Below are 17,486 nucleotides of genomic sequence, written 5' to 3'. Positions count from 1 at the left end.
AGGGCACGGAGATCGTCGACATCTCCGACGACGAGTAGTTAGGTGATCGACGTAGTACGTACGTTTTTTTAGTCTGCATGTCTTTTGTATGGATTTGAAAATCTAGTATGAGATGTCCGACTACAACAGTGAAAATTTGACACATATCCGGTCAGTGCCCGCAGACATTTAAGAGGTAGAATTTGTCAAGTCCGGTTATAGATGCTCTAAGTAGAATGGATAGATGACGTGAAAAACTTTTGTCGAGTGGACCGGAGGAGAGAATCTGAATCCGGGGGATTGGTCTGGGCCTGGCATGGCTCGCGACCTCGGCGTCCTGTGCTTGTGGGACAGGTGACGCCGGGTAGCCGGACCGGACGAGGCAAGCACGCACGCACGTACGTGTCCGCACGCAGCTCCGGCGAGATCGGCCGCGTCCATGGAGGAGTGAGCGCGACCCATGGTTTGTCAACCAACCAGCAGGCACGAGACGAGTGGTCAGTGAGCAGCGAGCTGATGAGCTTGCTTGGTACGTACGGGGATGGGGATGGGGCAGTCCAGCTGAGCTGAGGTTACTGTGAGGCCACATGCACGTACCACTCATGCCACCAAGCGAGCAGCTGTTAACAAAAGCATCGATGGATAAGAGCAAGTACAATAAGTTGACGTAGCGGGCTCTAACCCTTTAAATGATATATATTTTTGCTTATTCGACAGAAAAAGAAGAGGAGATAGGAGAAAAGAGAAGCGCGCTACAAACTAACAGTCCGCTTCGCATGTGTTTTCTAGACACTTTATGAGAAAGGAAAGTGAGACATGTATCAACAAAATAGTAGCCTCTCCGTCCAAAAAAACTTGTCCCAAACATCCATTTTAGATACAAGCTTTCTCGGATGAAAGGAGTACAATATTTACTTACATCTAAATATTGTACTTGCCGGTTATAAGCTTGGTCGTAGATGACATGCAGTGTCGTATAGCCAGCAGCTGGCTGTACTATTAACTAACCGGAGTATTAACCGTGCTCTAAACAAACAAAGATGCTCCCTCCCTGACCCGTCCGGTTCATCCGGTCACCGTCCAACAGGGACGCACATGGGCACGGGCCGAGGAAACGCAGACATCCATCCATCCGCCGTGGCCGCATCACTCGGCTCAGCTCCCCAGTGATTAATTAACTAAATAAAGCCAAGGAGGAGAGGGTGAGGGAGGGATGCGAGGCACGTGTGGCGTGAGCGAGACTGACGGATTTGACAAGCAAACGCAACCGGTCGAGTGGAGTGTGAGCGAGCGGTATTGCAAATCGCCGCCGGCCGGCCAGTGGATTACCGCCACCGGTGCGGTAGGCTGGACCGGAAGGGAACGCGGGCAAGGGCAAAGGGCGCCGCGGCCCATTAATGAGCATTCACGTGCTCTGCGCCACACTCTGCTGCCCTCCTCCCGTCTCCCTCCCTCGCTCGCTCGCTCTCCAACCCCCACTTCCCACTCCCTCCCTCAGCGCCATTGCGGCCATTGCCAGGTACTCCTCCTTCTAGCTGCTACAGACAGACATTTCACCTGGGTCGCCCCGCGCGATCGGTGCCGGTGCTGCTTCCCTGCCCGGGCCTCCTGGACGCGCCGGCGGCGGTGTTGCGCGCCTGCTCTGCCGGCTACGGTCTCCCTGAGCAAGCGAGGATTCGCATCTCTCTCTCTCTGACGCCTCGCCGGGGCTCGGCCGGCCACGGATCGGCGGTGTACCACCCGGCAGGCGGCCCCGCACCGCCGCTCTCGCCGGCTGCCGCGGTGGCCTGAGCATTCCCGCGAGGAGGATTGCAGAGGAGGAGACACAGCCGACGGGGAGATCCGCGAGTCCGGCAGAATCTGACAGGCGGTCCGCTCACCGGCGTCCGACGACGCCGCACCGCAGGTACGGGCGCGATTCCCTCCCCTCGCCGCCTCCTCATTCTCTCCGGGCGGGCGGGCGGGTGCCACACTTTGCCGTTTTGGGGGGTCGGCGAGGTGACCGTTCGTCCCTTCTCATTCCGCCCCGTCGCTTTCCTCTTCCCCAAAAGCGGCGCCTTTCCAGGCCGAGCCGCCCTCCCCCTACCCTCGATCAATCTCTCTACCATGTAGAGTACCCATCTCCTTTCCGTAAATCCATCCAAAAAAGTCAAGAAACATTCACGCCGCGCGGCCCGTGCGTCCTGCGTCCTTCCGCCCGTAGCAGCAATCCATGAATGCTATCATCAATTGCCATAACCTCCGTCTTCCCCCTATCCTACCCCGTCCCGCCGATCCATGGGGCCCGTCGCCATTGCCGGCCCCGAGCACGACCTCACCTCCCGCGTCCTCTTCCTCCCGGCGTGCACGGGCCAGAGAATAACACCACCAGTTAATAATAAAACCAGAGGAGGAGGAAGTGGAGAGCCCTTGCGCGTTCCTGCCGGCCACCGCGTCGCCGGCCCGGCGGCTCTTCTCCTTGGCCGTTCCTCGCCGACCAGGTTCCCAATCACGAGATTCCCGCCCGCCGCCCCTTTTAACAAATCAATCCACTATTTTTAGCCTAGTAGTATATCTGATCCCATCACTTTTTTTTATTCATTTTTCACCGCCGTACCGCCGGTGATTCCCCTCGCGGTCGCTTTGGGTTGGGGGCTTGACTTTCCCCATCGATCCGGGCGCCGCCGTCGCTCTCGCAGTTGCCGCCGCAGCTTCACGCGGCCGGGGAAAGAGGATTCGATCTTTGCCGCGCACGCCGCTTTCGCTCTCCCTTTCGCGCGGATTCGATCGCCCTCCCCGTTCCGGGCAGGGAATCCCCCGCCTTTCGCGGCGTGCGGTTGCTTCCGGCGCCTGCGAGGGCCCGTCGCCGAATTGGGTGGGAGATCACCGGAGCCGGCCGAGATAAGATTTCCTACTCTCGCCCGAGCGGGGCAGGGAGAAAAAAGCCGCTGTGCGCGCACATTCGCGCCCCCATCTCCGTCCCCTTTTCCGTGCCCGAGCTTTTCCGGCTGCGAAATCGCCATGATGAGCTCCAGTGGCTCCGAGGTGGGGGAGCGCGCCTCACGGGAGTGACCACCACCACCATCTTTCCTGCCTCGTCGTCGACGCCAAACCGCTTTTTGTTCCGTTCTTGGGAGCTTGTCCCGTCTCGTGCTCTCCCTACCCCCCATCACCTGTACACACACGATTCAAAATAGTTTGTAATTTCAAAACCAAAGCTGGCTGCTGTTCATCTCTGCCCTGCTTCAGATTTTGAAAAATATATTTCCTTGTGCGTGCGTACCTATACCTACCGGCTCCTGCATTGAAGGCTGCGGTTGTTAATGCCGTCCTCCGTGCAGATGAAAGGGGCTCAGGATAGGAAGCAGAAGAAGAAGCAGGACCTGCAGGTGCTGGCGCCATTCCCCGGCTGCCTCGGCAGGGTCATCAACATGTTCGACCTCAGCAACGGCGTCGTCGCCACCAAGATGCTCACCGACAAGGCGCACCGAGACGGTATGCAGCTCCTCGCCCTTCTGTTCTGCATTTCTTGCTGCTTTTCTGCTTCCTGTTATGCGGCGGCGTTCTCCTCGGCCGGTCTCTGATGCGATTTACCATGTGCCTTGCAGTTTCTCCGGCTGGCAAGGACCGGAGCGGTAGTTTCAAGATGGCGAGCAATCAGTTTCCGGCTCAGATGGAAGATAAACATGTATGTGATCATGTCAATGCCTCTTGTTCTTGAGCTTTGTTAACTGATATCTGTTCTCTTGTGTACTGCAGAGAGACAGTCAGCAAAGGAGGAGCTCTCCAACGAAAAGATCAAACTCGCCCACCAACAGATCTGGTGTGTCACCCGTCAAGATGCTCATGGAGCAGGACATGTGGAGAGAAGGGGTGCCTGATGATGAGCCTCTCAATGTTGTTGCCAGGTTGATGGGTCTGAACGACGCACCATCCGTCCACCAATCTGATTTGGGATCAGGAAGACGGTTCAGTAAGGAAGACGATGGCCGAAATGTCAAGCCAAAGAAGGAAAGCAGATGCCATCAGAACCAGAAGGCAGGCACGCGGCATGAGGAGACATGGAGACGTGATCAGCCTTCGAAGATCGATAGCAGCAAGAACAGACACCAAGGAAATGATCCTTCTTGCGAGAGGAGAATGTCCCTTGTCCGCGAGAAGTTTGCTGAAGCAAAACGTCTGGCTACGGACGAGAAGCTTCTCCATTCAAAGGAGTTCCAAGAAGCGTTGCAGTTTTTGAGCTCAAATAAAGACTTGTTCCTGAAGTTCCTAGATGAGCCAACTCCTCTGTTATCAAACAATCATTATGGGTTCGATCCTGTTGCACCACCTTCAGAAATAAAGCAAATAACCATACTGAAACCAGCAGAATCAGTGAAGAGAAAGGGCAACATTCATGCCGGGAGGCAGCTATATTCAGAGGGAAATGAAGCTGAAGGCAACAGATGCTGGCGCCACCAGAGCTTAAATGTCAACCCGGCAAATTCAACTTTGTCCGAACCAACAAGAATTGTAGTACTAAAGCCAGGACTTCCAAAGTCTCATGAAGATATGATCCCAGTGTCCTCATTAGAATCATCAACAGAACCAGATAGTGACGACGATAGTGTGATGGCAGTTGATGAAACAGTATCCTCAAGAAGACTGGCCAAGGAGATCACTTGGCAGATGAGGATGCGCTTAAAAGATAGCCAGGATGAAGATAGTTCGGTCTCTTATGAATACCATGATACTTACGTTGAAAATAGCTCCTTTAGTAAGTCAGAGGTTGAAACTGCTAAAGAAGTGTCTGGTGAAATAAGTGAGGATCTGGAGTTTGGTACTCCCACATCTGGCCGTTCCTGGGATTTCCTGAGCCGGAGTGACAGTCCTTACTCTGCATCATGTTCTAGTCGGGCATCCAATCGGCGTGAACCGTCGGTGGTTAAGGAAGCCAAAAGGCGGATTTTGGAGAGATGGTCGGTGGTATCGTCAACTGTTAGCGGTGAGGAAGAAAGGGGAGCACGTAGAAGTGTCGGCACTCTAGGTGAGATGCTCACAATCCCTGAAGGGAAAAAGGATCAGGAGGAGTGTGGGGGAATAACATTAGAGAGCAGATCGCCTGAGCTGGATACTGCAGATCCTTTCTCATGTTTGCCAAGGTCTCGGTCTCTTCCAGTTTCTTTGTCTTATGGAGGCAGGGAGTCGAACAGAGTTGCCGTTGGTTCTCAGGAAGCTGACAATGAAAAAAGTAGGAAGTCATCATCATTCAGGGAAAGAGTTTCCAGCCTGTTCTCTAAAAACAAGAAATCAGCTCGGGAGAAGTTAGGTCCACCTGGAGTTTTGTCTGCTAATAATACACTCAAGAATGGAAGTGCCATGGCTATTAGTGATGGTAGTGAAGGCTCTAGCCATTTTACACTGGAGAATCCACATAAAACTACTTTGCTTGATGCTGATGAGGATGCTCTGCAAAGAATCATGGCTAGTTCTTGTCACACTAATAATGTGGCCAGCATCCCTGCCAAGGTAATTGCCCAAAAAGTTATCTTATTACAGCTATTGTCCGTACCTTTTCTTTTTACAGACCTGTAGATTTCTTATTACAGGTGTTATTCCTACTTCTTTGGCCAAGTTAAATTACTAAACTTTTGCTCTGTCCTGTTAGGGTGTTTCTCCTTTGCCAAGTCTTGGTGTCCCAGGATTCTTTGGTGAGTCTCAAGAGCAACCAAGCCCTGTGTCCGTACTGGACCCGGATGGACCGTTTCTCTGTGATAACAATAGGAGGCTACTGTACTCAACTGAAAATTTCATCACCGCATCCCCACGTAAGCTGTAAACCAATCTCATCAAACTATTAACTGAAAGAGTATCATTGTGTAATGTCATCCATTGTGTCTGCAGAAATCGTGTCCAGGTCTCCACATATCGGATCATTTTCAAGATCCTTGTCATGGGAAGATCCCCCATCAGAAGTGATGTCACCAAATTCTTTGAGACTAGCAAGGCTTTTCTCCAAGGCTGATGATGATCAAGACTCGTTGACGATTATCCAGAAGCTAGTCTCCTCAGCTGGCATGGATAGAAAAAGTTGCGTATTAGCCAGCCCTCTGGACCCAAGGTTGCTTGAGAAGTTGTCAGATCACCAAGCAGAGGAGATCAAGTCGAGGGAAAAGCAGTCAAAAGAGAGGCTTCTCTTTGATGCCGTCAATGAGGCGCTCACCGAGCTTACTTGGACAACAGAACTGTCCGCGTACCCATGGGGCCGGACATTTTGTTCGCAACGCAAAGATCGTGATGATGATTCCTCCTGTAACTCCGCCGCCGATGAAATTTGGCGGGTTATAAGGAACTGGTCGATACTCGACAAGTATCCGCCCGGCGAAGTCATCGAGAGGAACCTTCTGCTGGAGATGATCCTGAAGAGGGAGGTGGTGGAGACCGCCACCGCCGACACGACGCGGCTAGAGACGTTTGAAGTCTGCGCCATGGTTTGCACGGTGGTTTTGGAGGACCTGCTTGAGGAGGCCCTTGTAGATTTGACTAACAGCACCTAGTGAGGTACCTCCACCCCTAACTATTGATTTTGCCTCTCCCCAACTCGGCAGTGTTTCTGTTCGCGTGATGATACTTGCTCTGCTGTAACACTTCTCTATTTATCGTGTTACCGCAGAAAATGTGATGCCAAATGTGTGCCTTTTGCTAATTTGTCCTCTCGTTTTCTGATATAGGGGTGATGCTGTAATTAGCTGATTGTTTGCCGTTTTGACAAATAAGCCATGTCAGTGTTGAGGTTACCGCCTTTTCTTCCTTGTATAAAACATAAGGCAGTAATTAATTTTGTCCTCCTGTAGTAAGCTGTTGGTGTTACTTGAATTAGAATTACGATCTCATTCATGATGATGAAGGCCAACTAGAAAACAAATACAGTACAAAGGACAGTAACATATCACTTGATTTTGTGTGGTCCAATAGGATAAGTCACTAGAAGCCATGATCTGATCCACAGGGCATCAAAAGAAGCAGCCCAACGCAGCTCACAAGGCACTGTAATCTTATTTTGTGAGGATCCATGTCAACTGTGATTTGTCTATGGTATGTGTTCAGAGCACCATTTGTTTACTGCAACCAGTCCTATTGGCTAAAACCCCACTGGAGCAAAACAATGTGCCAGTAACTGTCTTAGCAGCAAGGCCAATGCTGCTTGGCCGTTTGGCATGTTATTAGGGCTAATGAACCCGACAGACAACCGCCTCGTCGCCGCCGCGGTATCGGCATATTTGGGGGCTCGCAGGAAATAAGGCCACATGAGATGAGAGGAATCTCTTGATCTTGAGTTAGTTTTAGTAGATTATCAAAGCTGCCAATGGGTAGTATTTCTTGACTGAAGCTGGAACCACGGCGTCAAACATGCATTTGATCCCTGGTGTGGTGTTTCGTGCAGTCCCAGCTTATATTATACAATCTGACCCATATCCTCATATCCTGATGTGTTGTTGTGCTGTGGCTGTGCTTGGTCACTCATTCATGCGTGGACTATAGAACTGTAGCCGCATGTGGAGTGTGCCAACGGGGCCCACATGTCAGGCAGTGGCTGGCCCATGCAGGCCACCCATGATCCATCCATCTCCACATGACTGCATCTGCATGCATGGCATCATCTCCATTGCTGTGCAGTGAGGTCTACTTATTACTGTGGGGTGTGGACCTGGGGGAAGAAGGGGGGCCAAGGCCAAAAGGCTGGTGTGTTTGTGCGCCTGTTGATCCTTTTCAGGCTTAGCATGTGAGTTCCCTGGGGCACCCTCCGCCTAACCTCGCCATCGTCTTCCTCCTCCTGCCATCCTGACCCAAATGACCAACCTGCCTCTGCTGCATGGTGCACAGACCACAGGCCCTTGTTTCTAGGGCAAGTTGCAGCGCTGCCATGTTGTAATAAATGGTGTGGATCAGTGGTACTTGTGGCGGTAAAGAAAACAGTGCTGCTGCTGCTGCTGCGTATTCAGGTCTCTGCGTCTCTAGTCTTTATTTCCTGATGATGCCTGCCTCCTCCAAATTATCTTCCCACTCCTGCTGCTGCTGCTGCTGCTAAACAACAGATTAGTGGCGCTTGTGGAGCATCAGCGTGGTCTCTGCAAATCTGGCTGGCACCTCATCTATTTCATTTATTATCATTGCCTGGATCAGTAGAAAGTTTTGTGGTACAGCACTAGTAGGAGTAGGACTGTGGGATCGATCTGATGGTGCGAAGCTGTCAGCGCTCAACACAAGTGAGCAGTGAGCAGTGCCTTCTTTCTTCAGCGTTTGCAGTATAGATAGATGGCAATAATGCATAGTGCACAATCCAAAGTTTGGAGTGAGCCAGAGAAGCAAGCATGGCCGCCACGAAACAGTTTTGATTTTGAAATCTGCTTCATTCGTTATGGCTTGGCTGGCTACATGGATGTGGTCAACCATTATTATTTCTGAGTTTGAGTCGATGATTGCTGCTGGTGGGACTGTGGAGTGTGGATGAAATGGAGTGTAGCGGTAGTGGGCAGTGCTACAGCAGGCGGAGGAGAGGAGGAAGAAGAAGCCGTTGGAGTCGCTGGGAGGGGCATTCAAGGCCGCAACGGTTCTCTGCTCTCTCTCTCTCTTTTTTTTTTACTTTCTTTCCCGGGAAAAAAGGGTGCAGCATTCTGCTGACACTTTGGTACAGTACCCGTCTTCTCCTTTATTTTTTTGTTGAATCTGGATCTGGGTGTGGGTGGGGCCATGCTTGTACTTCCATGGCTCTGCTTCATTCGTTATGTGATCTGTCTACAGTGACGACGAGGTGGTGAACAGATAATAGGCAGCCATACGTACTACTCCCTTCCTTCCGAATTATTTGTGGCAGACATGGATGTATCTAGATGTACTCCTTTCGGTCCTTTTTAGCTCGCATATAAGATTTGTCTGAAGTCAAGCCTTGTAAAGTTTGACAAACTTTATAAAAAAAAATATATCAACATTCACAATGTGAAATCAATATCAGTAGATGCGTCATGACTTAAGTTTTCATATTTGTGTAACTTTGGCATGGTAGATGTTGATATTTCTTCATATAAATATGGTCAAACTTTGTGAAAATTGACTTCAGACAATTCTTATATGCGGAGTAAAGGATCGGAGAGAGTATTTTAGCTCTAGATACATCCATTTTTCCGACGAGTAATTTGAAACGGAGGGAGTACTACACGTACAGTGTGTGCTGTGTTTTATGCTAGCACCGGAACACAAATGCATGTTTTTCGAAAAGAAAATAAAGGGTACTTAGTAGTTATTCTGGTAGTAGTACACGATATCCGGCCGTGCATGTGCGTATGAATGCGGCGGCGGCCTCCGTCCGCCCTGTGGGCTGTGGCAGTGTCGTCGAGGGTCGCTTGCATGCGTAGCTGCTGCCTCTCCTCGCTCAGAAAAATAAATGTTGTGTGTGCCTCGGAAATGGCCACACGCAACGCAACATGGGCATGGGCAGGCCGCGTCAAGATGCGCAATTTACGAGGCTAGCAGTATTCAACTCACGTCCTGGAGCAGAGACGCGGATACGGCGGCCTTGGTATCCGCACCGTACAGAAGACACAGGAGCAGCCTCAAACATTTCTTCAACCGACGCACCGCCGACACACGATGCATGCTTTTTTTCGCCATTTATTTGAGAGGGAAGGGAGCACACGCATGAGTTGGGTTACGAGCAACGGCAAGTCTCCGGTCAAAAGCAAGCGTCTTTTGCAAAGTTTGCAAAGAAAAAAACCTGAAGTACCGCAAAAAAAAAGGCCAAACAAATGCATTGCATACCGGACTTTGTGGCATGGACGCATGGTAGATCCACTCGTATGCATCGGTATCTTTGTGCAGACAGGGCCTCCTTGGACGACATGCATGGTGAGTTAATTTGTGCCTTTTATCCCGGAGATGTGTTGAATTGAATGTAGACAAGGTGCTTCCACCTCCCACACGGAGGAGGAGGAAGAAGAAGAAGATGGGTGGACCGGCCGGACGCTACCTACGGCGCATGCAACGGCAGCTAGTCCGCGCCTACCAGTAGCGGGGCATGCAATCAGTTGAGTTGGTTTGGACCAGCCCAAACCAACAACCAGCAAGAGGAAATCATCCATCCATGATCCAAGCTGCTCCGGTGGTCCTCGCTCTCGCCGGCCGGCCGGCCGGCAGATGGAGCGAGCTAAATAACACCGCTGGTCCATCCGTCAGATCACCCACGTCTCCATGCACATAAATAACACGGCAACTACATCCCATGTGTACGCATCTGCATGTACGCAAGAAAACGTATGGCGGTACGTCGGAGGGTATTCATTAGCTGATGGCGCGCTCGCTGGTCCTGCCTGCAAATGGCAACCAACGCAGACTCACAAACAGTGAGACATTTTAGACCGCACGTCTACATGGTGCATGCAATAATAGTAACTACCAGTACAGTGCTAACTATAATTAACTAACGGGCAAAAAAAAGACCAATCAACAGCAACAGGCCACGCATCTATCATGTTCATAGCTAGGCTGCTGCTGCTGTGCGTGCGCCCACGAGAAAACACGGCATGTGCGATGATCAGTGGCACTACGTGTGCGATGTGCCACTGTGCGTATGTACACATGCACAGGCGTACTGTACGCACATGGACGCGTGTACGTACGTGGTTAATTAACGAGGGCGACCCGCAACTGGTATTTATCAGTTTGCGCGCGATCGTGCATGTGTTTAACGCACGCACGCACGTACGCCGGGGAATTGATTAGCATCTCCACTTGGCTGCAGGGCGTACGTAGCTTCACTCCATCTTTTTGATCCACCTGCAAACCAAAAAGAAGGGTTGGTTAACTGCCCCAGGAAAAAAGAGCATTATCAAGATCGGATCGGCTAATTACTACTGAGTTGATGGTTGATGGTAGAGTGTAGTGCAGTGCAGGCAACACATACGTACAAGAAAGCAGGTCGGCAGGAGTTAATCAGGACACATACATGCATGCATGCATGCGTGATGAGATGCATTAAAATGGATAGGTCCCTTCCCACCTGATGATCAGCAACGGTTTCACCATGCAACATGCATGCCCAGCAAGGAGGCGAGCATACCTAGGTTGCCTGAAAATTTCTCAAAACATCGACTGAAGCCAGAATTGTTTTCACTTTTCAGGCAACTATCAAAAAGCAATTGCGGCCCAGTGAAGTATCAGTGGCACTATGCATTACTAGCCGCGGTTTTAGCAAGCGGAACAGATTTTCTAACACAGCGTATCTATATATCTAAATGGTCCAGCGTGCAGACACACACGTGGACCGCGGATGAACTGCAGCAAACGGTCAGGACCACGGAACTGTTGTACCAAACGCTCACGAGTCAACTTGCATCTGTACATAATAAGTTGTTGCATTGGCAGCTACCATACCAGTGGCAACCAATAATAATACCCTTTGTTTCCCCATACAGCACGGTACTTCAAGGCCCATCATCATGTGCACGGCAAAACCAAAAAGGAACAGCAAAGATCGTGATCGACACCACGGTTCGGATCACTGAAATTCGCGGCTGCAGTAATAGGGAACTAAATCCACATTGTGGTTTATCGGAATTTTAGCGCTAGCAGTTTGGTTTCAAAAAGCAAGGACTCTAGCTGCACAGCAAAAAAACCCAAGAAGGCTAATCAACCATGTATTTGTTCGTCGTTCACTGATGACCTGCAACAGCCGCGGCGTTTTTCAGCAAGCACGGAAGGGTCAGGTGATGCTGAACGCCACGGTGGATGGAACCTTAGGAGCCAGGTGGGTCGAGGCCATCTCCGTAGCGTAACGGCACCTTTCTTGGTCTTCCGACTTGTGCTTCTCCTTCCTGACGAAAAATGGCTCATATGCACGCGTCTCGACTTGCAAGCTCTTCAGTGCGGGCGCCCTTCTCAGCAGAAAGTAGAGGAGCTCCATCAGTTCCGGTTCCCCGCTAAACCCTTTGATTACGATAATGTGGAGCCTCGCAAATGTCAAATCCTCAGGCCATGTCATGTTGAGCTCATTAGGTTGTTCCTTAAGCTTGGAAAACCCCTGCATGGATAAGCTGGTTAACATGAGAAAGAACATCGAAAGGTACACAACTGTTGGCATGTTCTGATGCAAAGTGTGTAGAAATCACAAGTGCACAGCTTACATGCACCCCGAAGTATTCGAGTAACGGAGCTGCTTTAAGGAGATACGCAAGCGAGCAAATGCACTCTTTCCAAGATTTCAGCAGAAAGAAGACGATCATCTTCAAATTAGTAAACCTGAAAGTGTGCCGCAGCGCACGAGGTACCTGGAGGGAGACCAAGAAGAAGACTTGAATTCAGCATGTAGACAGTTTCTAAAGACCATCATGCATACCAAGGGGCAGAAATCTTACGTACTTGTACAGGCGCAGGACATTGCAAGATCAACGTTTCCAACTTTGGAAGCTTAGGAAGCGCACTTATGAAGTCTAGAGGGCATTCATCCATCTCCGTGAAATAAACACGGATTATATCAAGAAATGGTGCATATTTGTACTCGATATTTACATTGTGTCCCTTGTACGCGAACTTGTCAAGATTGTCAGCATGAATACAGACACTACTTAAGTCATTGCAGAATTCAACATTCAAATTCAGCAATTGTGAACAAGTAATCGTCAAATGAAACAATTGATCGCAGAACTCTATAATCAAGCTTCGGAGAGCACAGCAACTGGAAATAATATTTGAAACAGCTGCATCAGCTAATGACACACGGCTGAGTTTAAGGAAATGAAGACAAGCAAAGCCACTGAGATTTTCAGGCGTTGTTCCTAAACTGCAGTTGGACAGAGTTAGCTCGCCCAACTGGCAACCTCTCCCATTTGAAAATGGTGATAATATGAAGTTATAAGGCTCATCAGGGAAAATGTCAAGGCAACTCGAGCGATTCTTGTCATAAAAGTCAAGACAGAGTTTTTCTGTAGAGGCTGAAGCTGCAAACCGAATCCAGTGGTCCAGCTCAGAAGCATTGACTGAGGTTAATGGGAATCTGATAGTGAATTCCTTGATTCTATTGCCATAATGATTGCGCAAAAAGCCATTCGTTTTGCGAACAAACTTTGTTACTTGAGCTTTCCGCAGACATGGTTTTTGATGGTAATAACAGATTTCTGACTCTGGCATCCTGAGACTATAGAGGTCAAAGATGAGACAGTCAACGTTTTTCCAGAGGTGTCTCCATCTAGTGGAAAGACAGTCAGTCATTGCAGCATCGCTTACTGTCAGCAGGGAAAGAATTTTGATTAAAATGTCATCTGGCAATGTACTGATCCAATCACAGTTCTGCAGAAGAAATGACATGTTAGGTATAAAATTAGAAACCATGTTAAGATAACATTTTACAACTTATTTTACCACAGAAAACGTTAATATCATGGGTGTCAGGGCTTGATTACACTGTCCATTGAGCAAAATTAACAACATGCTATTAGTTTCCTCGCTAATCTACACTTCGAACTTACAGATAATTGTAAACAACATTTCCAAAAAGATAAGTGTAAACAAACATAAAAAAGAGCCCCTTTTTCTAACTAAACCACTTTCCATTAATACATACTATTATTCCGTATGTGTCTCTCTGATCAATACAGCAAGTGGAGGCAACAAATCAAACAAATACAGTGTAAAAACATTAGTAATTTCTTACAAGTAATGGGAAGCTTTTAATACTATGTAGTTACACCACTGCAGACTTGAATTGTTCAACCAATGCATAATGCATAATTAGGCCACTACTTGTTTACGCCTCAAGGTTAGGTGTGATTTTGAAATTTGGTACTACTGTCAGCTCAAAACTAGTTCAAAAGGTAGTAAATCAAATATTCGAGAGATAATCCTTTGTGGAAACATAAATATCTTCTAACCATTCTGCTTGAGCCGAAATAACTCTATATTGCTCAACCTCCCTTCATTTATTTATTCGAAGTATTCAAACTCCAAGCAAACTGCGTTGGTGGACTAGCATATACAGCTAACTATTGTATTCAAGCAGAAGAAATTATATAATCGTAACAATTTTGCAAATCCCATGCAGAAAATGAGTGCAAGACTTTCCGCTGAAACAACTTTGCATGTATTTATTTTTGAAACACATGTCAAAATGACTACACTTAGGCAGATAGTAATGCAGTAGTTCAAGATGATACCTGGACAGTCTGCTCAACATCTTGCGTGCACATCGTCTTGTTTAGGGATCCACTACAGGGCGACATAGCATCGCGTGACGGCTCATGTGCATGCAACTGATGCGCTGTTGACATAATTGGAGCATCATGATCACGCATGCGCCGTTGCGGCTTGGCGGATTGAACGACACGCCATTGTCGCGCTGAATGAATAGCCGGGGAAGGTTTCCGCAGTTTAAATTGCCACTTCTTCATTGTGAAACAATCATCTAGAGAAAGAGATAATGATCCAGAGTTACACAACTCCATAGTTTCTATGTTCATGTGCAGTTCAATGTAATAAAGGCAGAGTCTTCCCCGCATTAAGAAAGGGTAGGATCCACACTTGTGGTGCTGATGTTTACATAGATTTAATATACTCCTTGCCAGTACAGATAAAATTAACGCCACAACACAACTAAATGGATTACGTTCCATCTTAGATTATTTTTACATCTTTTCATCATATAGTCATATATACCAAAATCAGGGAAGTTAACAAACCAAGCAAACACTCCGCTGAATGGTTCATCAGTTTCTGCTTGAAAGTTAGGTCTTAGAAATAACCTTAGTATTAATAGGGTCTCGGTATTGTTCCACGGATATTCACTGACAAGTCCCCTTTCTTCAATGAAAAGCAGAGCTCCTGCTTGTTATACAGTCTAAAAGCTGGAGAATGCAGGTTATGGTTTCCATCCCCAATTGCTAATCTAGAGGGTGCAAATAGAAATCGATCCACAGCCAATTCGTATTGGCAAGCACTTAACTTGTGGAATCATACTCCGATTTGTTCCTTTAAGCTAAATAAACAAAGACATAAATTTGCTCCAATTAGCTTCCAATCCTACACCATGACAATCCCACCACCACGCATAAACCTACACCATGGCAATCCCACCACCACGCATAAACCGAACCACTACCAATTTCTTCGCGATAGTTAAAAACCGAACCTATGGCATCGAAATTAAGCTCCAGATTTGTGCTCTTGGCACCTCAAGTCCTCAACTCGTTGGCAGCAAGGGGAAAAAAGAAGCATGCCTCTCGATGGATCAGCACCGGCACCATAGGAATCGCAGAAATAGAATCCACACGTAATGCGTAAGCTCCTTCTATCCAAGTGTATGGTTCGAGTTTAGAAGCCCTAGAGTCTGTTCCCCTCTGTATCCGACCAAACCCTAAGTAAACCCCTGCCTCTCCTTCTGGTACGGGTCAATGGACTTCTCTCATCATCTAAGAGGGAACGACCGAGGCGTTTCATCGGATAGAGCCATAGAGGGAATAGAGCAGAGACGGTTACCTCCGGTGGCCGGTGGCGTCGCTGGCGCCGGCGACGACGGGGACTCCATGTCCGTACGGGCTGCTTCAACTTTTTTTTTCTCCCAGAGAGAAGAGACAGGGGCAGAACGGGTTCTCTTACTTCCACTGGGGGCGGAGAAGGCGCGTGGCTCTAACTGTTTACCGGGCCTGGCCTAGTACTTCGTGTCCGTTGCTAATTGCACCAGCAACTAGCCAATTATTAGGGCACATGTACAACAGTTGGTAAGATAGTTTTATCTTAAGGCTGGTCATAGTGGGGAGTAACTTAGATTAGTAATATGTATATGTTACTAGGCTATGTTACTACCTCTATAGTGGGTAGTAACATATATGTAGTGTCATGCATCACTTCATTTATTACTTCATATACTCATTTAGCATTGGGAACCGCTAGGTGATGGTAACATATTATGTTACTCTATTTGTCTCTCTCCTCATTAACTACTTGACACATCATCACTTATGCTTATGTGGCATCTATGTTACTACTTATGTTACTCCCACTATGACCAGCTTAAGAGGGTGTTTGTTTCCAGGGACTTATTGTTTTAGGAACTTAAAAAAGTCTCTATAAGTCCCACCTAAACCAAACACAAGGTACTTATTGTGGTGATTTGGGACTTATCAAATAAGACTCTCAGGGAGGAGCTTATTGGGACTTATCGCGGGCCGGACCTACCCCGCGTCGCTCCAGGCTCATTCCCCGCACGCCGCCTGCCTCTCGGTCCAATCGCCGCCGCCGCCCCGCCTCTCGCCCCGTCGTCGCCCCGTCGCCGCCCCGCCTCGGTTCGTTCTGCCTCGGTTCGCCGCCCCGTCGCCGCCCCGCCTCTCGCCCCGTCGCTGCCCCGCCTCGGTTCATTCTGCCTCGGTTCGCCGCCCCGTCGCCTCTCCGCCTCGGTTCTGTCTGCCTCAGTTCGTTGCAGCGGTGTCTTCAATCACCGGACAGGCCCTCTCCTGAGCCTCGTTGCAGCGGTGCAACATGGACTTATAAGTTTCTGTAAACAAATAGGTAGGGACTCGGGACTTATAAGTCCCTGTAAACAAACAAGTAGGGACTTATGACTTATAAGTTGGGACTTAAAAAAGTCCTAGGACTTATGAAACAAACAGGGCCTAAGTCTTACATGTAATTTAGAGATGACAACAAAAATTTCTATAATAGACCATCTCTTAGTCTTATCTTTAATAACCCACTCTCCCTAAAAATGTGATGAGACATATTGTGCTAAGAGATCATTTCTTTTCTTCTCTTAAATAAATAAGAGAAGACAAACTTTTTCTTATGAGTTCTCTCTCCTTCACCTCATAATCATCATATGAACAATGAATTCAAAAAAAAAAGTAAATATTTTGTAAAAAATATGATTTTTTATGTTCATGTTAATGTAAAAAGAGTGCTTGACAAATCTCACGCGAAACGAGATAGCAGTTCGCCGTTGATGAAAAAACAAAATTAGATGTAACATTTGACGTTCGTCTTGGTTTTTTTCGCATAACTCAAAATGCTTATGCTTTGCCCATAAAGATTTCTTGATGGTATTGTGACAGTGAACATATTTTTACAAAAATAATTAACATGTAAAAAAAATATTTTTAACACACACGAGCATATGCTTCCAAGAGCTGAATTGGATTCCGTAAATCTTCTCTCCTATATAAAACAAAGGTAATGTTCCCTGTTTCGCCCCTTTTTATTAGGCCAACTCCATAGTGTGAGCCATCCATGACCCATCCGGACATCCGTTTTTGTCTGTTTGAGGTGCGATTTAGCGGATGTCCAGAGAGGCGGATAGTCGTATGGGGCATCTACACCCAACGCGCATAAGGCCTATGGGACCTCATACTGTCCGCCTCGCTTCGTCCCAAGCTCGCCATGCCGCGCCGTGCATACCCCGAAGCCTCACCGCGAGCTCACCATGCCGCCTTGCGTGAACCCCCGTCGCCCCAGCCTCGGCCTCGCCCGCCTGCGCCCGCGCCCGCACCCCGCCGCGCCGTGCCACGGCCGCGCCT

The 17,486-nt window shown here is 48.4% G+C and overlaps 2 protein-coding genes across 6 annotated transcripts; one reads left to right on the top strand and one right to left on the bottom strand.

The window, feature by feature from the left end:
* The first annotated feature begins 1,270 nt into the window (after positions 1-1,270).
* On the top strand, positions 1,271-6,786 carry LOC119318519. 5 transcript variants are annotated; one of them, XM_037593087.1, is made up of 6 exons: positions 1,271-1,498; positions 3,300-3,453; positions 3,567-3,646; positions 3,718-5,466; positions 5,606-5,765; positions 5,842-6,786. In XM_037593087.1, exons 2-6 carry the CDS (start codon positions 3,300-3,302, stop codon positions 6,492-6,494), a joined length of 2,796 nt encoding a protein of 931 aa, XP_037448984.1. In that variant the 5' UTR covers positions 1,271-1,498; the 3' UTR covers positions 6,495-6,786. The 5 variants fall into 5 exon arrangements, with proteins under 5 accessions (XP_037448984.1, XP_037448982.1, XP_037448985.1 ...); XM_037593085.1 differs by having other exon boundaries at positions 1,272-1,885; XM_037593088.1 differs by lacking the exon at positions 1,271-1,498 and adding an exon at positions 2,376-2,459.
* A 4,700-nt stretch (positions 6,787-11,486) lies between these two features.
* On the bottom strand, positions 11,487-15,562 carry LOC119314668 (putative F-box/FBD/LRR-repeat protein At5g62970). Its single transcript, XM_037589372.1, has 5 exons — positions 15,457-15,562; positions 14,139-14,386; positions 12,349-13,275; positions 12,114-12,257; positions 11,487-12,010 (listed from the first exon to the last, which is right to left on the bottom strand). Exons 1-5 carry the CDS (start codon positions 15,503-15,505, stop codon positions 11,693-11,695), a joined length of 1,686 nt encoding a protein of 561 aa, XP_037445269.1. The 5' UTR covers positions 15,506-15,562; the 3' UTR covers positions 11,487-11,692.
* Positions 15,563-17,486: the final 1,924 nt, after the last annotated feature.

This window comes from Triticum dicoccoides, chromosome 6A (genome assembly GCF_002162155.2).
Source record: "Triticum dicoccoides isolate Atlit2015 ecotype Zavitan chromosome 6A, WEW_v2.0, whole genome shotgun sequence".
Classification (NCBI taxonomy): domain Eukaryota; kingdom Viridiplantae; phylum Streptophyta; class Magnoliopsida; order Poales; family Poaceae; genus Triticum; species Triticum dicoccoides.
Note: the sequence above shows the minus strand (reverse complement) of the source record. Positions and strands in the feature narration are given on the sequence as shown.